At 43.0% G+C, this 18,913-nt stretch overlaps 1 protein-coding gene across 5 annotated transcripts in view; it reads right to left on the bottom strand.

Annotated features, from left to right (window-relative positions):
• myripb (myosin VIIA and Rab interacting protein b) overlaps positions 1–18,913 on the bottom strand; it is a 153,925-nt gene that overhangs the window by 18,673 nt on the left and 116,339 nt on the right. For all 5 annotated transcript variants that reach the window (XM_084341228.1, XM_084341227.1, XM_084341226.1 and 2 more), the window contains exons 4-5: positions 17,097–17,233; positions 1,373–1,459 (exon numbers count right to left, since the gene is read on the bottom strand). In XM_084341228.1, coding sequence (XP_084197354.1) covers positions 1,373–1,459; positions 17,097–17,233 — 224 coding nt within the window. The remainder of the gene's footprint in view (positions 1–1,372; positions 1,460–17,096; positions 17,234–18,913) is intronic.

The raw sequence follows: 18,913 nt of genomic DNA, 5'->3' as shown, positions 1-18,913 counted from the left end.
AACTTGAAGGGGAACTCCGTTTACATGTCTTGGGGAGAACTACTGTGTAAGTTAAAAAAAAAAGTCTTGTGACTTCAGAAGGAGCTGTGTAAAGCGTCACTTGGGGCTGAAGTTTGAAAAAGGAAAATATTCTGGGGGTGTGGAGGAAAAGCCGATGTTACCAGACATCTGTAGCCTGCCCCTCATTCTTGCTTGAAGCTTAAAGCTACGCTACCCACTACTAGAATAACACATCACAAATGACTGGGATGTTGGAAAAGGAAGTTTGTTATAGGAGTGCAACGTGGACTGCTATTCAAAAACTGGTGCCTACATTGCCCACAGCGTAACTGAGCCACTGAGTGACATCATTGGAGGACAATTATCAGATTACATGCAGCTTCCTCTGGAGCCACAAAATGCTTTATACTACTTTTTCACATATGCAGTAGTACTCTCCAAGACCTGTGAACACACTTTAACGTGTAACAATGCTGGAATTACCCTTTAAATCTTTGATGAAATTACATACTGTGTGTTTCAGGGGTCAAAAGCAGAAGAGGTTGGGAAGCTTTGATGAAAACAAGTTGAATTCCTAGCTTTAAGCCTTCAGGCAAAAGAAAAGTTTAAACGTAGTCTGTAAATAATTTGGGATGAAAGAGAAGAAAAACAAAAAATAAACACAACAAAAAAATGGCAATTACTTCCAACAGAGTACAATGAAGCGTGGCCTCACTGTCCATTTGAATTGTGCAGTCTAATGAAAACACAGATCCCACACACACACACACACACACACACACACACACACACACACACACACACACACACACACACACACACACGTAGAGAGTGTTTGTTTGTGGGCTTCTCAAGAGCTGCCATTATCTAAATGGCAGATCTTGATCATTGCATAAACAACTCATAATTACAGGCAAACAAATGAAATTAGCTTTATCATTATGTTGGGGCTATTTGGCCGTGTGTGTGTGTGTGTAGTAAATGGCACGAGCGTGTGTGTGTAAACGTGTTGTCTGTGGTGCTGGGGGCTATAATTTCTTTGTGTGTGTGAGACGCCATGTCAGGGGTTTTATGTGTATCTAGATTTATGTTTGTACGTGCGGGAATTTTAATGTGTGTGCAGTTTAATGACCAAAAGAAGACCGTTACCCGCCGCCCACACACACGCACACACACACTTTACAGAATGGTCACAGTTAACGAGCAATAAACAGAAAAACATTTTAAGAAAATGCACAAAAGGGACAAAAACTGTACAGAGCAGACAAGCAGCAACTCGAGCAGAAAAAAGATAATGTCGCTTATAACTGGGGCTGAAATTACCCATCTGCACCGCCACAAAACTCTGCCGTTTCATCGCTACATCGCTCACCTTCGCTCTGTTTGTAGAAGGCGGAGTCACTGCCACAGATGCTGCCATCATTGTCGTTGCCGGTGCTTCCCTCGTGAACGCTGCTTTCTAAAAGGGGGACAGACGAAGACGTCAGATAAAAGCCTTCAAAGTGGCGCCTGTCGCAGGAATGCAAATATACTGCTCCTATCATACCATATAATAATGAAGCTGCATATTCCTTTGCACTGCTGCCACATTAAAAGTAGGTTACACTGAGCACAATGCCACCAAACCTCCCCTTTGTGCTCTTGTCAACTGTATTCCCAACTCCATTTTGTCATCTTGTCAATTGCATTGTTTTGTTTCTTCTACTTTGCGCCTCTCCCCATTGTGCATGAAACGAAACAAAATGACAGCTGAAAGAAAATGACTAATTCCTTTTTGCCGTTCAAACAAATCACATCTTGGCACTCGTCATCAGAAGCATATTCTCAGTGCACATAAGCATCACCACGCAGTGTACTTGTTGTATGTTTTCTTTATAACTCATTCAGGCCAAGTCTCTTGTGAGTTAGAGCTATATTTGCGTCTCCAAAATCTAGAGTTACAGCAAAGACGACCCAGAATGGAAACGTTCTGATTACAATTCTTAGACAGGTCTGCTTAAAGAGCCGTGAAAGCCCAGAGTAGGTGTAGCAGTTACAACATCACCGCCTTCAAAACCACATATTCCCTTAGTGGCCCATTAACTCCGGTTAGACATCTCTCCTGTGGTTAACATTTATTGTGGCCCTCTCATCAGTCCAGCTGTAAAAAATGAAGCTCATATAAACGGACATGCAGCTTATTAAGAAGACAAACTGTCAGACAGGCCAGGAGAGGGATTTGCCAGACCACCGAGGTGGAATGTAACGCTATTGAAAAGGGGGAAGTGTGACTGACCACAGTTCAGGTGCGCCTCCACTATAAAAAACAAGGCTAAAAACAGGGTTTGTACAGCTTTTTAAGTGTGAAATGCAGTGGTGGACATGTTTTAGGGACCGGGGCCAAAAAAATAAAAAGGGGGAGCACCAGCGCTCAGAAAGTCATGATATATTTATAGTGAAGAAAGTGCACCACTGGAAGGGCACCCTGGAGGGCACTATCATGTTTTATTTACCATTGGGGCATCCAGAATGGCACTTTCACTGCATTTTTTTCAAACATGGGGGCACACCAGCCTCAAGTCTTCTTCTTGCATGGCCGTGGTTGCAAAAACATCAGCAGAGGTGTGGCTGAAACACAGTGGTTGATGACTGCTCAGGCCCATGAGAGCTGACCAATCAGAGCAGACTAGGCTTTTAAGGAGTGGGGCCTTAAAGAGACAGGCACTAGAATGGAGCCTTCAGACAGAGGGTGAATAGAGGTGCTGCAGAAATGAACAATATGAGAAAAATAATGTTTTTTTAACATAAAAGCATTTACACATTTTAAGTCGCAAGTATGAGCCTGAAAAGCAGCATAATGTGGGACCGTTAAAATTTAGCACTTTCCACCTCTGGTCCGCACATTAGCTCATTTCGTTCCACCGAAACAAAACCGTACCCAAGATCTCCTGCCCCAAACCCAGGCCTTGTTCCAAAGCTTCTGCCCCTGCTGCTGACAAAACACATACACAACCAAACTCCATGACTCCCATCCCTGGCCGGCCTCCTTGCCTCCGACATTAATCGAGTCAACAGTGTCCTGTTGCTGCTCCTGTTTCGACAGGCTGCAGTTTCTGGCTGAGTGCACAGAGACAGCCAAACGCTCGCGGTGGTTTGGTGCGGCTTCAAGGAGCCGGAGCCACTCACCGATTTCTGCCATAGCTGACTGTAACACCGCCAGGAATACAGCCTCATACACAGCCATCACTCTCCTACACCGCAGTGTTGTCATTGGATGCAGACTTGGTGTCTCCCAGGAGTGAACGTCTTACTAAAATACACATATTTGGCATAAAACAGCAGTAAACTTAATTAAATGATTTCAGAATGGGTTTAATGAGCCCAGCAAATGGAAGTATGAAATGGGCAAACAAAACACAAATACATCATACATGAAAGACGCTGGAATTTTCTCTTCTTTTTCCCTTGACAGCAGCAGTAAGACATCCAGCTGTCAGATATGTTACTATTTCAGCTTTACTGCAAGATAAACTGCTGTTTGTCAAAGCTCTGCGACGTTTGAGTGCAGAGCCTGCAAGCCAGCAATCACAAACTCTTACACTGCTTCAGTATGTCATGCAGTGACATGCTGTAACTCAACCACAAAAGACAACTTTTGATGTCTCTCTACACATCTCACTACAGGCAGCAGCTGCCTCAACAGTAGCTTCACCCGAGTGAAGTAAAGTGTGTGGCTCCTCTTTGACGAGTGTGTGTTTGGTTTTCCATTTACAAGCCCAGTCCTCCCAGTCGCGGCGCGGTGTAACAAGTCCCAAAAACCATTACACGCTCCAGCCGTCCTTCACTGCCACACTTGTCTCGCACCGACTCTGACAGAGCTGTACTGTTCTCGCTTGGTTAGAGCTGAATTATCGTTTCTGGCGGTGTGGAAGGGGGACAATAGGTGGGGAAATTACCTGCAGCAGCTCAGGACAATGTAGACACAAAAGAACTGCTGTCAGAGAAAGTGAGCCACGTCCAAGGAATCGCATGCAGACAGGTGGGCTGTGCACACACACACACACTGAGAATGACACAGGGAAGGTGATACACAAATATACAGGCTGAGAGACCTCCCTGGGGGGACGGGGTATCATGATAATTCATCCCACACCAGCATCGGCTCAGCACTGTTTACAAACCAACATCCACCTCTGTCACAACAGCCTGTCAGTAGAACTTGGCCATGTGTGAGATATCCCAAAGAGTGTTGCTGTCACCTGTCAGTCATATAGACGTAGCCTGCAGCCATTTGTTCTATATGCAGGACAGGCAGGCAAGAAAATGTACTGGTGTGTAACTGTGACCACACCAGTTTATCAGCTTTTCTATTAGTATAGTTTTGAGGGTTACTATTTCTATGTTATGCAATGTTATACACGCCAGGACATTACTTCCTATTTCCAAGCAACATTAAGCTATTTCTTTTTTTTCAAGCATGTAGGGTATGGCCGATATGGATATAATTATTATTAATATTGAGCTCCATAGCATCACAGCAAGTGAGCCTTTTCAAATGTAATACTGTCATTTGATTCTTCCTTGATTACAGCGGCTGTAAGTAAAGGATCTTCAGACTGTCACAGGTCAGACGTAACATTTCAGACAGCGCTTCTGATTGAACGTGGGTCGACGATGTAGCCGACGAGAATTTACAACACTTTCAATATGACACAAATGGGTCATTCTTTCCATTCACACCCATGAGTCATATGATACAGCGACTAGTGTGACACAACAGAGTGATGCATTTGTCATTGGCTGGCCCTGAATGACACTGCTGCCTTGTTACTACAGAGGTGATGGAAGTCACTGTATGTGTGTGTCTGTGTGTGTGTGTGTCTGTGTGTGTGTGTGTGTGTGTGTGTGTGTGTGTGTGTGTGTGTGTGTGTCTCCACTCCTGCACATTCCTCCTCATGCACAACTTCTGTATTTCCTTGCCATGACCATCGTCTCACCTTTGTACCTAAACACTTCCCGCCACTCAAGGGAGTGGAGGAGGAAATCGCTCGATATCGCCATGGTAACCACACAGACAGCAGCAGTGGCCTGCTTCTGTGTCTGGGTGTCTGCACACTGCAAGCGAGCGTGCGAATGTATGTGGAAAAGAAAAGGAGGGCGCATTACTGTACCTTCCTATTAAGAGAAAGTGGAAGACACACCACATGCATGAATGGGGTTTATTTTATTTGCTGTTATGAAAACGTAACCGGCTTGTTTTTCTGACACCTTTTCTCAATGATTAATGCGCAATTTAAAGAAATCATTAGTCCATTTGGTGCATTTCTAGTGAAGCAACGTTTACCCGACAATGGTGTCAATCAAATTTCTGCTGAACGTGTGTTATGTTCATTTTACTCCACGGGACAGTAAAAAATGAGCTGCGTCCAAAATCACTTAATCATTCACTATTTCCTTTATAACAGTCAATCACCGAATGAGCTAAAAATTGAGATTTGAATGAATCAATGCCAGTTTGCGTTGTAACTGACGAGTGTAAAGCATTTATTATACTCCATGGTGTAGAGTCACACAACAGCCATTTTTAAATCTACCATATATAATGCGATGCTTCTTCTTTCTTGGCGTCGTTGATGTCCCTGCTGATAAGGGCCTGAACTGGATGGTGATCCTTTCTGCTTTTTCTCCTTGTTCTTCTTCCTCAAAACCGAGGAAGTGGCAGGTTCTCTTCCAGGCAGAGTGCTCCTTTTTCTCCTCAATGACCCTGGGCTTCCTCAATGACCCTTGAGCGCCTCTAAAAGAGTAAGAAGTTCCTCGGCCTGCTACTTCGGCTCGTCAGTCAGCTCAGTAATTTCTCTCTGGAGGAATTCCTCTTCCTGCTTCAACTCTTCCTTCAGTTGGCTAATTTATCTCTGGGGGTCCTGACCTTCCTCTTCCTCAGTCCTGAGCTTGGCTGCAAAGATGAAAGGTTCAGCTTGAAGACCGTGGTTAACTTTTCTCAAATTTACTTGTGAGGTCACTTTGAATGCTCTGACTGCCGTCTGACTGCACAATTTTCAACCAACATGGTTTCATACATGGTTCAAATGACCGTGTAGCAGTTGTGCATTTATCAACTCCAGCTACAATCCTGATGGAAACCCAACAGCGAGGTGGACACAATCGTTTTCCATCCTTTTTCCAACAAGATGCACATTTAAGTTAAGGACGTCGACGTGTAAACAATTTATCCATCAATCTCCATTCAAGCAGCACTCGAATATTGTTCAGTCAGCATTGAGTTTGAAAGAGAAAAAGTATCCACTGTTACATTGTAACTGGCTTCCATGTACCCAGATCCTCACTGGCTGTTTGGTCTTCACTGCACATGTGCAGCTCTCACCAGGGATGAGAAGGAGGTGAGACATTCATAGATCTGCACTCTAGCGGCACTCTTCCAGTTATATTTTAAAGCTCTACCCATCGAATAATATGGTTTGATGGGACCATTTCACGCCAAAGAAGCCAGAAAATGATCTGTTGTCTTGCCCAAAAGAAAAACATTAAAATGTTTTAACGTGGGGATGAAGTCAAGCGAAATAAGAGTTTCATACAGAGAGAATATGCGGAGGGACGGAGGGACCAAAAAAAGTAGAGTGTATAAATAAACGAGTCAGTAAAGCTCCACTTAGAGCTAACATTCCTGAAGTGCCAGCAGCAGCAGCAGGAGGAAGGAGAGTCCAGACGGTTTCCTTTCAATTACAAGGCAGCATCTGGCAGCACACACAGTCTCACAAACAATGTCCTCAGAACAACGGCTGAACCGACTGGATGTCTGCTTGCATCACGACTGGCTGGGAGGTAGTGGGAAGTAAACAAACCTACACTCGGTTTATTCTCCTCCATTATTTGGGAGATAAAAAGTTTTACTCACCTTTTCACGGAGATGATGCCAAAGTAATTTAAAATTCGTCATAAAAGTCATCTACAAGTCAAATGAGATAGACTGCTTTAGTACAAAACTGCGCTCTATTGAAATGAAATCTTTTTATCCATAATACTGACCGCTCAGGTGGCGCTCGCAGAATTCACAAGTGTGTGTGTGTGTGTTCGCCTGTGTGTGAAGAATTAATTGGTCCTAGGGCTAACGTGGCCTTTTAAAGTTCAAATGATGGAGGTGGAATGCGAAATGAAGGAGCACAATGTCTCCAGTAATTAGCAGTACCTTTTAGTGTTTCATTTTTACATTTTCGTAATTCAACTACTGTCACCTGCGGGCCACTGTGGCTGGCTTAAAAAGGAGCCTGATTGGACGAATCCTTCTAATGCATGCACCTGGGCAAGAACAATGCTGCAGAGAAAGACCCTGAACGCAGCCTGGAGCAATAGAAAGTGTTCACAACGCAGCCAAGAGAGGAAGAATATGTCGATCCCACTTATACCGCTGCATAAAACAAAGACATAAAAGAAGCATTTTGGAGAAAGCTCTATAATAGGAAGATCAATGGATGGTTGAAGGGGCGCCACTGTCCTCTGATTCTCGCAGATTTAAAAAAGGGGATGTAAGATACAATTTTTTAACTCATTTATGTCCAAAATGCTCCAAAACACAGAAGGTCCAGCTGCTAAAGTTCTTTTTTTAGTACATCTCCTTCATTCGACACACGTTTGTCCACGAACGCAGGCCGGCTGACGTGTACTTGGATTACAGGACCACACAAACAGAGTCAGTTGCATTCTTGACACCCACGTGGTCCTGGCCCTGTAGTTGTTTGCGTTTCGACAGCGGTGGCTCTGGGCTCCTGTTTAACATTCTGCCCTCCAAGCCCTGCAGACAGAGCACTGTACTCTGAGTCACCAAGCGTTCGCCTCAAAGAACACAGACAATAAAAAATGATCCGAGAAGAGCCATATTACAGTCGGTTTATTTCCTGAGGCGCGTTGAATGAAAGCTTTGAATGAGTACAAATTTCTTGAAAGACCTGGTGATTCAGGAGGTCCTTGTGTTTTCTTACTACACTCTGTTTCGCTAACAGCAGCAGAACAAGGTCACTGTTTGCATTGTCCTGGCAATGACTCATTAGATTAGCCTCATCTGACCTACTCCACTGTTATTCAGTGTTGAAGGTTGAGACAATTTTGGGCTAAGTAACCACTCACCGGACAGAAATGGATCAGCGGCGTAGCGCACATGGCATCACAAGTGTAATACTCATGCGAAATCATTACTCCCTTTTCTACTTTAGTGTTTCAGTTATGAAACAATGCTGGTCTTAGTCATACTTGCCAAACCTTGAGAGCTAAAAATTAGAAACGAGCGTGGGTCTGGTAGTCCTCCCCTTTGAATTTCAGAGGCTTTGTTTCCTGCAATCTTTTGAAAGAAAGTGACTTTTAAAGAATGAAAAAAACAAAACAAAAAATGGTACACTGCATTTTCATGTTACCATCACCTACCCTTAGGGAGGTTGTGTTTTTACCCGTGTCCATTTTTTGGTTGTGTCGGTCGGTTGGTTTGTCAACAGGATTACACAAAAAGTACTTGAGGGATTTCCAAGATTCTTGGATTAAGGGTGGGTCTCAGCCAAAAATAGACATCATGAACTTCTGGTGTGGACCCATATAAAGGGACAGATCCAGGAACGTCTTTCTCACTTTCTTTAAAATTGCGAGATAAACCGTTTTTCACCATTTTCGTTAATTTCTCAGGAAATACCACACAGATCTTGATAAAAATCTGGCGTATTTAGATGGCTGGTATCATGAGTCAGTATAATTTGAAGTGGATCCAAGTAAAAATCTGGATCTAGTGGATTCTAATATGTTTTATTTGATAGTGGAATAGGTTTAGGCCTTGGTGGAGGTATGCGCTCTACTGAGTGCCATTCAAGTTTCACCTTTAATCCTTTGGAAAAAATTATTTGCGTCTTTGGCATGAACTAAAATTGATCCGTTTTTATTCATTCATTCATTCATCGTATACACCCTGCCTCTTTAAGGGCCTAGGCACACAGCTTCCCTGTTTGTCAGTATTTCTTTCTGTACTCCACTTCTCTGACCATCTCTGACTTAGACAGTACAATAGACTACCTGCTGTACAGTGCCAGAAACAGGTAGTGACAACTAAAAGGAGGAAAAGGTGTGAACGTTCGTCATAAAACAGGGGATATACAGGAGAATTTTAAACCCAGGAGGTAGCCAGTGCAGGAAAATTGGGAGGGTTGGCAAGTAAGATCCTGAAAGTGTTTGTTTTAATTGATATTTGCACCCAAGAGCTGCAAAAAAATGTCCCCACAAAAAGGGGAAATGAGCTGGATCTCCATTATCAGACCTCGGTCGATCCACACAAAGTGGTAGAATTTGCAACGGATTGTTCAGCACCACGCAAAATAAAACTTTCATAAACAGATTGAAGGCCGTCGGGTGGAGTGCAAACCTTAATTAACACTGAGCAATGATCCCATTTGCGAGGTTGCAGCGTCTGTTCACAGTTTACATTTGTTTATTGTTTTGGTTTTGGGTTTGACTTTCCAACCAAACAGCCTGTAAATGCGACGCTCAAATGGACGCCCACATGTCAGACTTTGACACAGGCTCGTAAACGTAGCATATTGGAGACGGTCAGAAAAACAACACGTTCTGATCACCCATCAAAAAACAATCAACTGACCCGTACGCCAACAACAATCAGCCAAATGCACTTGTGGATTCTGGAGTGGAAACGCAGCCCGTCAACTTTGGAAATGCAAACAGAAACTGATGAAGTGTATGTTTCTCTCTTTGTCTGCTGACCAATTTTCCACACATCCTTTATTTGATCCTTTATTTTCACACGCAGCCAGGAAAAATGCATAGATCAGAGTATTTTTTGTTTTTTTACCTCTTCTCCCATCTTCAGTAATCGTACTCCAAAGACAAAGAATTCGGAAACCTGTCTTCCCACATTATAAAGCACATCACTACATCCTCTGATGCCATCAGGTGTGGTTGAGCCTCTGTCTGGCGGTATTAATATAATACCAGACATAGAGCGCAGACGCACGCACACAAGGACATCATCTCTTTCTTGTTATCTTTCTGAAAAGACGGATGCAGCCCGCAAAGCTTCAAAACACTGCCTTGCTTATCCCCTGCCTCTCCCGTCTCAGTTTTCTCACCAGAGAGAGAATAGCATGTTTGAAGGTGATAATACGTCTGAACATTTCTCGAGTCAACTCCGTCTTACTGGGAAGGTGGGAAGCCTCCCACAGACATCTGAAGGGATGTGACCGCGAATACAAAAGGCAGGAAGAAAAGTGGGACAACAGAAAACCCCCATTTTGAAATGAATGAGATTTAAGTGTAAAAGAAAACGTAATTATTTGATATTTGCTAACAGACTCATCACATTGTATTTCATGGCACATTTTACGATGTGATACCATAAAACCAGCCCAGAGAGAAAGTGGTGTGTAAAAATGACTCTGTAATGGAGATATGAAACGCTGAGCCGTTACAAAAATGAAGTTTTAGTTGCCAGCGTGCTTATATTGATTTATCACGTCACAGCCCACATCGTTTAGAGAGACGCACACCCAAGACAAAGCGTAGGAATGTAGTGAAAGAGACAAAAGAAGAGGTGAGGTGAGCCACATCTGAAGTCCTCAAATAAACTTATCTGCCATATCTGTACAGTTGATATGAAGCCACAGCCAGCAGCTGGCTAGTTTAGGTTAGTCCAAAAACTGGGAAAAAAAAGTGAAAAGGCTAGCTTGGCTCTGTCCAAGGGTAACAGAATCAGCAATATCTAAGATCCCTGACACACCAGGCTGAGCGTTGGTGTCGATGTCAGGGCCATTGGTGGACAAGACACAGGTCAACTAGATCCTTGACGTCTGTTTGGTTTGTCTGGGCCTATCCTGTTTGATCCCAAAGTGTAAAACCTACAACTTGTACTCTAAAGGCTCATGTCCACATAGTGTCTTTTCTGAGCACGCCTGAGCGAGCGTCTGTGGTAGCATGCAGCGTCTTCTATCAGAGCGCTCTGAACTTTTGCCACTCCGAGCGCTTCAAGTTGAAAATCGCTCAACTTTTCAGAAAGGCACTGGTCGCTCTTTTTCAGGCAACCGATCACATATCATATCGGTCGGACCGGTTATCCAGAAAATGAAGGAGGAGCTTCTTCTGGCTGTGTCTGTCCATCCTGAGCTTTATCAAACGGAAACCCTCATAACGGAGACAGAAATTGTGGGAGCAGATTGTCTGTACAATGAATGTGTCTGCTGAGTGCTGTGCTTTTATCAGCCTACGCGTTGTAAGCTTGTTATCAGCTGCGTGGTCAGTCCTCTGTTACCATAGTGTTTGCAGCTGTCCATCAAAACCAACGTGCAGCGTTTTTATCTCTCAGCGGGTCATCCCAGTGCTCCCGGGTGCACAGGCTATTACTTGGCTGGACCATGAGTTTGTCTGGCAAATAACCCCCCGTTACTGTAAATGACAGTTTTACACTTTTTGTACGGATTAAACAAAGACAAGTGTGTCAATGCTTGTTTTCACGTTAACATCCTTAAATTCAACGTGTGCCACAGCATCGTGCTAGAAGAAACGCTGCCGATAGGAGCTGGAGGTGACAAATGCCTGTGACAACCGCAGTCATTTGACCTGGGAATGAATGCCGTTTGTACGCTTTTCCACTGAAAACAAGAGCCAGATGTTATTGGGTCTTTTGTCCAGAGACGGAGAAGCTGTTTTCTAATTTCCAGTCTATATGCTAAGCTAAATTAAGCTAAGCTGCTGCTGGCTGCAGCTTCACATTTAGCGTACAGACACAAGTGTGGTGTCAATCTTCTCATATTACTCTCGGCACCAAAGCTAATTCATTTTCGAGGGAATAACCTTACAAGTTGATCGATCTTAAAGATGTGCTGAGACACGTCCGACACTGTTCATTCAGTTCATTTCATTTTAAAAAGATGCTTCATGTTCACTGTTCATGGCTCATTAATATATGAGTAAACACAACTACTATGCACATTCATTCGTTTGATTTCATGCTATACTGGCGTCAAAGCATTATTTACTAATTCAAGCAACTCGGATGAGTGCTTGGCATCTGCTGATGCACTTAATGAGGTACTTCGATCAGTTATGAAACAAAAAGCTGCTCAAGCAAATAGTATTACAGACGAATGATCCCATTTAAGTCGTTCTTCCTGCTCTAAAATGTTATTTGTTCCTCTTTACAGAATGTGGTCAGCAACACTTCATCCATGTTTAATGTTAAAACTCTCCAGGGGCCACATCTATCACACACGGAGGACGGCGCTGCATTTGTTCCAGGTCACACAGGAGCATTACTCCCCGTCCACCGGAGATGATGGACATGGAAGTGCAGATCGCTGGCTCTCTGTTCCCATCCCTTTGGTTTGAAGGTCACACTTTCTCTCCGGGGAGCCGACAGATGTAAAACAGTCACATCTCTCTCGCCGACTGTCACGTTCAGCTGCCATTTCACACTCGCGCAGGATTGATTTCGCAAGCATCGGTCCCTCGGCGATAAATGTCAAAACTGAAACATTCTTTACTAGCGGACGTAAAGAGGCAGCCTACATTTCACATGTGGGTTTATGAGAGTGTTTCACATTCCTGTGGCTGCTGCTCTAAATGCACGAGGAGAGGAGAGCGGTATTGAGTCTCAGGGCTACATAACAAAAGCTCCGTCTCTCAGAGCAAAATAGAGATGGTGTAACATCAGTTTGCTAATGAGCAACATCTTTATCTAATTTAATTTTTTTGCCGATCTATCCCTGATTTACTTGCTGAACCAAAATCTCATTATCATCTATTCCACTGAAAGCACAGACGTCTCGATATACATGATGATGATAATCTGTTACTGTTATAGACTCGTTAAAACATTCGACACATCCCATTATTTGCGGCAAAAGAGGTTTCAGAGGGCGTTTTCTTACAAATAAATTCAAACTTAATCATATTTTTGACAGCTCTAGCCTCAGCTTTTTTACAATTTTCCCAATCCCTTTTAATTCAATCAGATATGTAACATAAAAGCAAGTGAATAATGAAAAAATAAAGATAATTTCATGGAAACACACACAAGAATACATAAAATGGCAATAAATCTGATGTTCTCGGATACACACAAGCAACATACAGGACCGGCACGTGCACACACATCACAGTATATCCATAATCATATGGCAAGTCAGCTAGCCAGTTAGCGGGAGCGGCGATGCGAGTATTTGAGAGTTGGAAGCGTTATAATCCGTCGCGCTCATGTGAGCTGAGAGACCAGCAGCCATTCACATAATCCTTCCATCTCCACCCCAGATGATGTAAGAGAGGAGAGGAGAGGAGGAGAGGAGAGGAGAGGAGAGGAGAGGAGAGGAGAGGAGAGGAGAGGAGGTTGATTAGGGCGAGAAAAGTGGAGAGGAAATGAGAAAACAGGAGGTTTGGAAGGAGAATCATTTTGTACACACACCACAGAAGAAGCTATGTGACAACAACAATCCTTATTTTCCTGGTAGCTTCCTATTGCATGTTGGTAAAATGGCAAAACAAAGTAAATGAACTGGGAAATGTATTCACTGCTGTGTTTCATCACTTTAGTTTTGTCTTTCTTACACTGGAGACTATGTCTGATGGATACAGCATTGCCATAAAGCCAGAATAAATGTTGGATATCCTATGTCTCTGCAAACCATCGTTTCTGTTTCTCTTCTCATATGTTCTGCGCCTACGTCGCCATACCTTTAGATGGCGGTAGTCTGTATTCATCATTCAAAAACAGAAACTGGAAGACGCTGGACTGCGGATATGCAAACTGTCGTTAGGATTAAACAGCTTTTTTTGACACCACCCTCGGTAATATAGCCACTTTGATGAAGATTTGAAAATGACATGGAGAAGAGGCGGAGGCAAAAACAGCACTAAATGCGTGAAATTATGGACACTTACAAGCAACATTATGTAAAAATTGGCATTTTGTGTGATTTAGCGACCCCATACAGTTTCTGAGTGCAACACCACTGTTGTAAATACAAATCCCAGGTCTGTAATGATGTGTCAGACGTAACGTAGGTGCTGACTACTAACAAAACTCATTACGTCATAACAATGTCATGTGTTGAAAACTTGTATGTTGAAGTAAACATGTATGCAACGCTGTGATCCTACCCTCTCACTGAAGTTACATAGTGCAGAAACAAGTGATGGGGGACAGAGTGGCTGTGACAGAGACACCTTCGCCCTATTACAAGACACTGTACCATCAACATGATTATGAAGCTTTTACTTTAAGGTAAAAGAAGCTACATAATGTGGCTTCAAGTGTCAAGGGGCTTTCCCTTTCTTTTTCTGTTTCTCTTCTCGTGCACTGATTTGCTTAGCTGAACAGCTAATCAGAGCCATTTCTCGCACCGATGGGCTCCGCCTCAGATTTAATGTGCTCAGTCTGGAAAAAGTTGCAGACAAGGGATGACTAGTGCCAACAGTGTGGGACACACAGAAACTAGGGCCACAGGCGCTCCCACTGGTCCATGGCCTGGTGTGTCAGGCCCTTTCCTCTGGCACTACAAACGCAGCTGGATATTTTCCTAATACCTCGTTAAAAACCTGTTTTTTTTGCAACTAAAACAGCTGGGAAAAGCACAGAGAAAGCTCTACTTCCTCTGGAAACTTAAGAAGGCTCAATTCACAAACATCACAAACTGGCATAGATTCGTGCACGGCCCAGGACAGGAAGGCTCCACAGTGGGTGATTAAAACCAGAACATCACTGGGACCCATCAGCAACATCGGTGAAGTGAGATGTCTGCCCAGAGACCAAAGGATACTGAAAGACAACACCCACCCCAGCCACAGTCTGTTCACCCTGCTGCCACCTGGCAAAAGATACAGAAGTATCATCTGCTGCACCGCCAGACTACGGAGCAGCTTCATTCCCCGGGCTGTAAGTCCCGTGACCAGCTCTGAAGCCACTCTTTATGTTATCACCGCTATTGTTTTTGCAATGTCCTTACTCTTGTTGTCTGTATTATCTGGGCAGTTTTTGGGTTTTTATGCTGCAAAAATACTTGCCGAACAATAAAGACCCAAACTGAATTGACAGACCATGTTATTAGGCTCCATTCTTAAAAGCTTCCTTCTGACCGACATATTTTTAGATTCAGAGTTGTGTCAGCTTTCACAATGGGTAGACGCGCTGTCTGCAAAAAGGAAAATGTAATAAAGTTCAGCAATGACACATAAATTTTAGCTATACTTAGCTGTATTTCTTTTCTGTGTGGGTTGCATGGTAGCAGACATAACTTCTTATTATGGCATTAATTCTGTCTATATCACTCTGACCGACCACACCACTTGACACATTATGTATGAAATAAACTTCAGTTGTGGTCACAGTGTTCCTCAACATCCTGTCATGTCACCCTCATCCAGTTCTGCATCAAGTCTGCTCTGATTTACCCCGTCTGTGCTCTCTTCATCCATTTAATCCCATGTACCAGGGTTTGAAATAATGCCTTGTAGCCAGCCGCAGAGGCAGACTGATCATGTTGCAGCCGGGTCAAAAAACAATGTTATCTGGAGCGGGGGAGGCTGGATAAAAGCTGCCCGCTGCTGTCCAGCACAGGAACAATTCACTGAGGACGCAAAGTGGCCTGAGCCGCCGCAGGGATTAACTGGCAGGACGAGTCCTGCGGGGCAGCTCACCCGCAGGCTGTCACCATCACATACTGACACACTCACAAGCACCAACACTGCTGTACACACACATAGGAAGAGCACAAGTTCAGACCTGCCAATGTTAAGCTGTGAAAAACCTTCTTCATGAAGGTAGACCCTTCTAAAAGAACAAGAGGGAGAGGATAAGCAGATGCAGGATTACAGTCTGCAGAGACTCCAGAAATGTTATTTTTTCTCTTTAAACACACACACACACACACACACACACACACACACATATATATATATATATAAAAATGCATTTAAAATTTTCAGCATTTACAGTACAGTACTGGCACAAACTACAGATGTCCTGTGGGTATTCGACAACATATGAGCGTTCTCCCCTCAGATCATCTGAGAGAGGCTCACTCTGTGTTCCCGTGATCAAAACCAAGAGAGGTGAAGCAGCTTTTAGTTTTTTTTATGCACTCCACCTGTGAAACAAGCTTCCTGAATACCTGATGTTTGCTAAAACTGTCAGTCAGTTACAGACTATAAGATTCATACCTTCTTTTTAATCTGGAACTTTTTATTTGTCTGGTTTTGCTTTTTGTTTCGATTGTTTTTCAAATGCAATTTCTGAAAAAACATCTTATTTCCAATGTATTCCTACGCCAATCACTTTTAGTTTGCCTTGTATCTGGATGATGCTATATTAACATCGCTGCACTGCCGAAGGGACGCTTTCCATTATTTTTAAGCCATAATCAAAAGGTAATCACGTAATCCTTAACAATGTTACCATAATCCAATGACATATTTTGTCAAGCGTAATCTGGGATGATATTAGTTACTTATATTTCCTAATCTGATGACATAATCCAAGTTACTGCCCGACCCTGCAGGTGCTACCACAACAAAGAGACAACAAAGATCAAACTGCAGCCATGTGAGGAAGTAGTTTCCTCATAGGTTAAATCAAATGTTGCGATCAGATTAACTCAAACTAAGTAAGAGAAGTGAAAACACAAATAGTGGCACGTAACATTCGCCCACCGTGAACCTAACTCTGGAGATGTGTGTATTTATCTCTTTGATTCTACATGCTAGTGACAAAGCAATTAAGTAAATCAGGCAGAGAGGGGAAGAAAACGTGTAAAACAAAGTGAGTGATCATTTAACAAAGCAAACTAATGAGCAATCAAGTGAGCTTGTCCGTGTTCACTCTTAATGTCCAACTCGAGCCGCGCATATCAAATGAAGCCATTTTCATTCTCGAGCTCAGGAAGTTATATCACGTCTCTGGCCAACTCTGTGAAATTGCCTTAATCACAAAATGACACGACGCCGCACAGACACAGAAGGCTGCTCTGCAATCAAAATCACTGAAAGATATTTAAAAAAACAACAACAAAAGAACGGCAATGCAACAAAGACCATGCGTGGCTGATGAAGATGTAAGAGGATGGAGTTACCTGGGAGATCAGAGAGCGCTCCTCTCTCTATAATGTGCTTCCTGTACAGAGTCTTCAACACCTTGGCGCTGCCGAACCTCTTGAAGCGACTCTTCACATTGTTGTAATACCACTCAAGCGACTGTGTCCTTAAAATCCTGCAGTGAAGGAAGAAAGATGGAGGGGAGGAGGGAGGAAAGAAAGAGGGAAAACATGATATTAAGTCAAAAGGAACAGATGGCAAAGAAACTGGCAGGAATCAGATTTGATTATAATTACACCAGGATTATAACTTGACTTAAAGCCAAGACTCCCATTAAAATCGGCTTCAATTGAGTCTCTTTAATTATCAAAATGTAGATAACCAGACTGTATAGACTTTTTCAGTTATTTAAAGGTAGAGGAGGCCGTTCTGAGCGATGGAATCCAATCAAAGCTGGAGCCAGTCAGGACTGTGGTTCTGTGTTATTGTCAACTTTTATTGTTTTTAAGGTGAATCACTGGCGCCGCTCTCTCTGTGGAGGCTGTATTAAAGATATTATTTGTTCACAGTGTTATCATGCCGGATCCAAGCTGCGTTATTGTTCAGGCGGATGACTGCACTGAGGGTTTTTCAGATGTGACGTCACATCATTTTCCAGGCTTTTCCTGCTCGAATGCCAACCAATTACATAAGCAGTAATTCATAACGGAGGGGGTTATGAAAAGCCTTCAGAAAAGCGCTCCCTTTGCGCCAGTGTTGCGTCGGATTGCATGAAACTCTGCCAACTATGTGTTTAATCTCGCGGTCCCTGCTGCTCTTTTTGGGCTTTTTCATGCCGCCGGCGCACAAATTGGTGAGTACAAACAAACACAACACGACATGACAGACACAAACACAGTCTATTCATTGCCATTTACCATTTATTATATTACATTTTTGCGTTTTTTCTTGTTGTGAAAAGATGCTATACAAATATCCAGCACACACACACAGGAACATGCACATTTACAAGTTCATATAGTGTATTTAAGAGAACAACAACTGAGGGGTTCCTACGTGTGTTTCATTTGTTTAGGTATTAACTTTTTGCTCATGAAATAAAAGTATCCACATATTGAAATCCTAATGTCTCCCCTGCACATTCATAACTACTTCATTAGCATCATTTTATCCCAGTTGCTGTGTGATCTCAAGCCCTAAATTGTCCTTGACTTAGTTGTAGAGGTAGTCGTTGTGGTTGGTCATACAGTATTGGATGCTGTGAGAAGGTTTTCTCCCAGTTTGACCTGGACATCAGCTTAAAACAAAGGACGGATAAGAACCCATGAAATAAGTTTATATAAATTTCCATGCAAATGTTACGGATGAAAATCCGTGCTTGGTGTGAAAAGGTTTTTAGAAGTGAAAAAAGAAGAGAGAGAATTGGAGCGTCTGGTTAGTGCTGAGTTCAGTCGTTGACCTGAATGCAAACACAAGGTATACACACCCTCGGTTCATGTAGTTGCTTGTTAGCTTGCGGCTAATGTACCGTAAAATAATCTGGCTATTTGGGAGGAATAAACGCCCCTGTGAGTGATGTGAATAAACACAAATAAACCTGTGGTACACCATTAAACGACCACCACTGCTGATGAAAAGCTATCTGACGAGCCTGTGTTGATGTTGATTGATGAGGTAATAGTTTAGTTTTTAATGTATGAATATAGTGAAAGTAGCTCTTCTGTTTCTTTCCGTAACCTTTGTATCTGGCAACTATTTCACTAAAATTATGCAAACTCGTACTGTACATGCCATTAACTAAATCTCCCCTCTTACGAAAGAGTAGTGTAAGGAAATGAGAGTACACACAGTACAG

The sequence above is a fragment of the Pagrus pagrus genome, assembly GCF_965226575.1.
Source record: "Pagrus pagrus genome assembly, chromosome: 20".
Classification (NCBI taxonomy): Eukaryota; Metazoa; Chordata; class Actinopteri; order Spariformes; family Sparidae; genus Pagrus; species Pagrus pagrus.
This window is presented reverse-complemented; position numbering and strand designations above follow the sequence as displayed.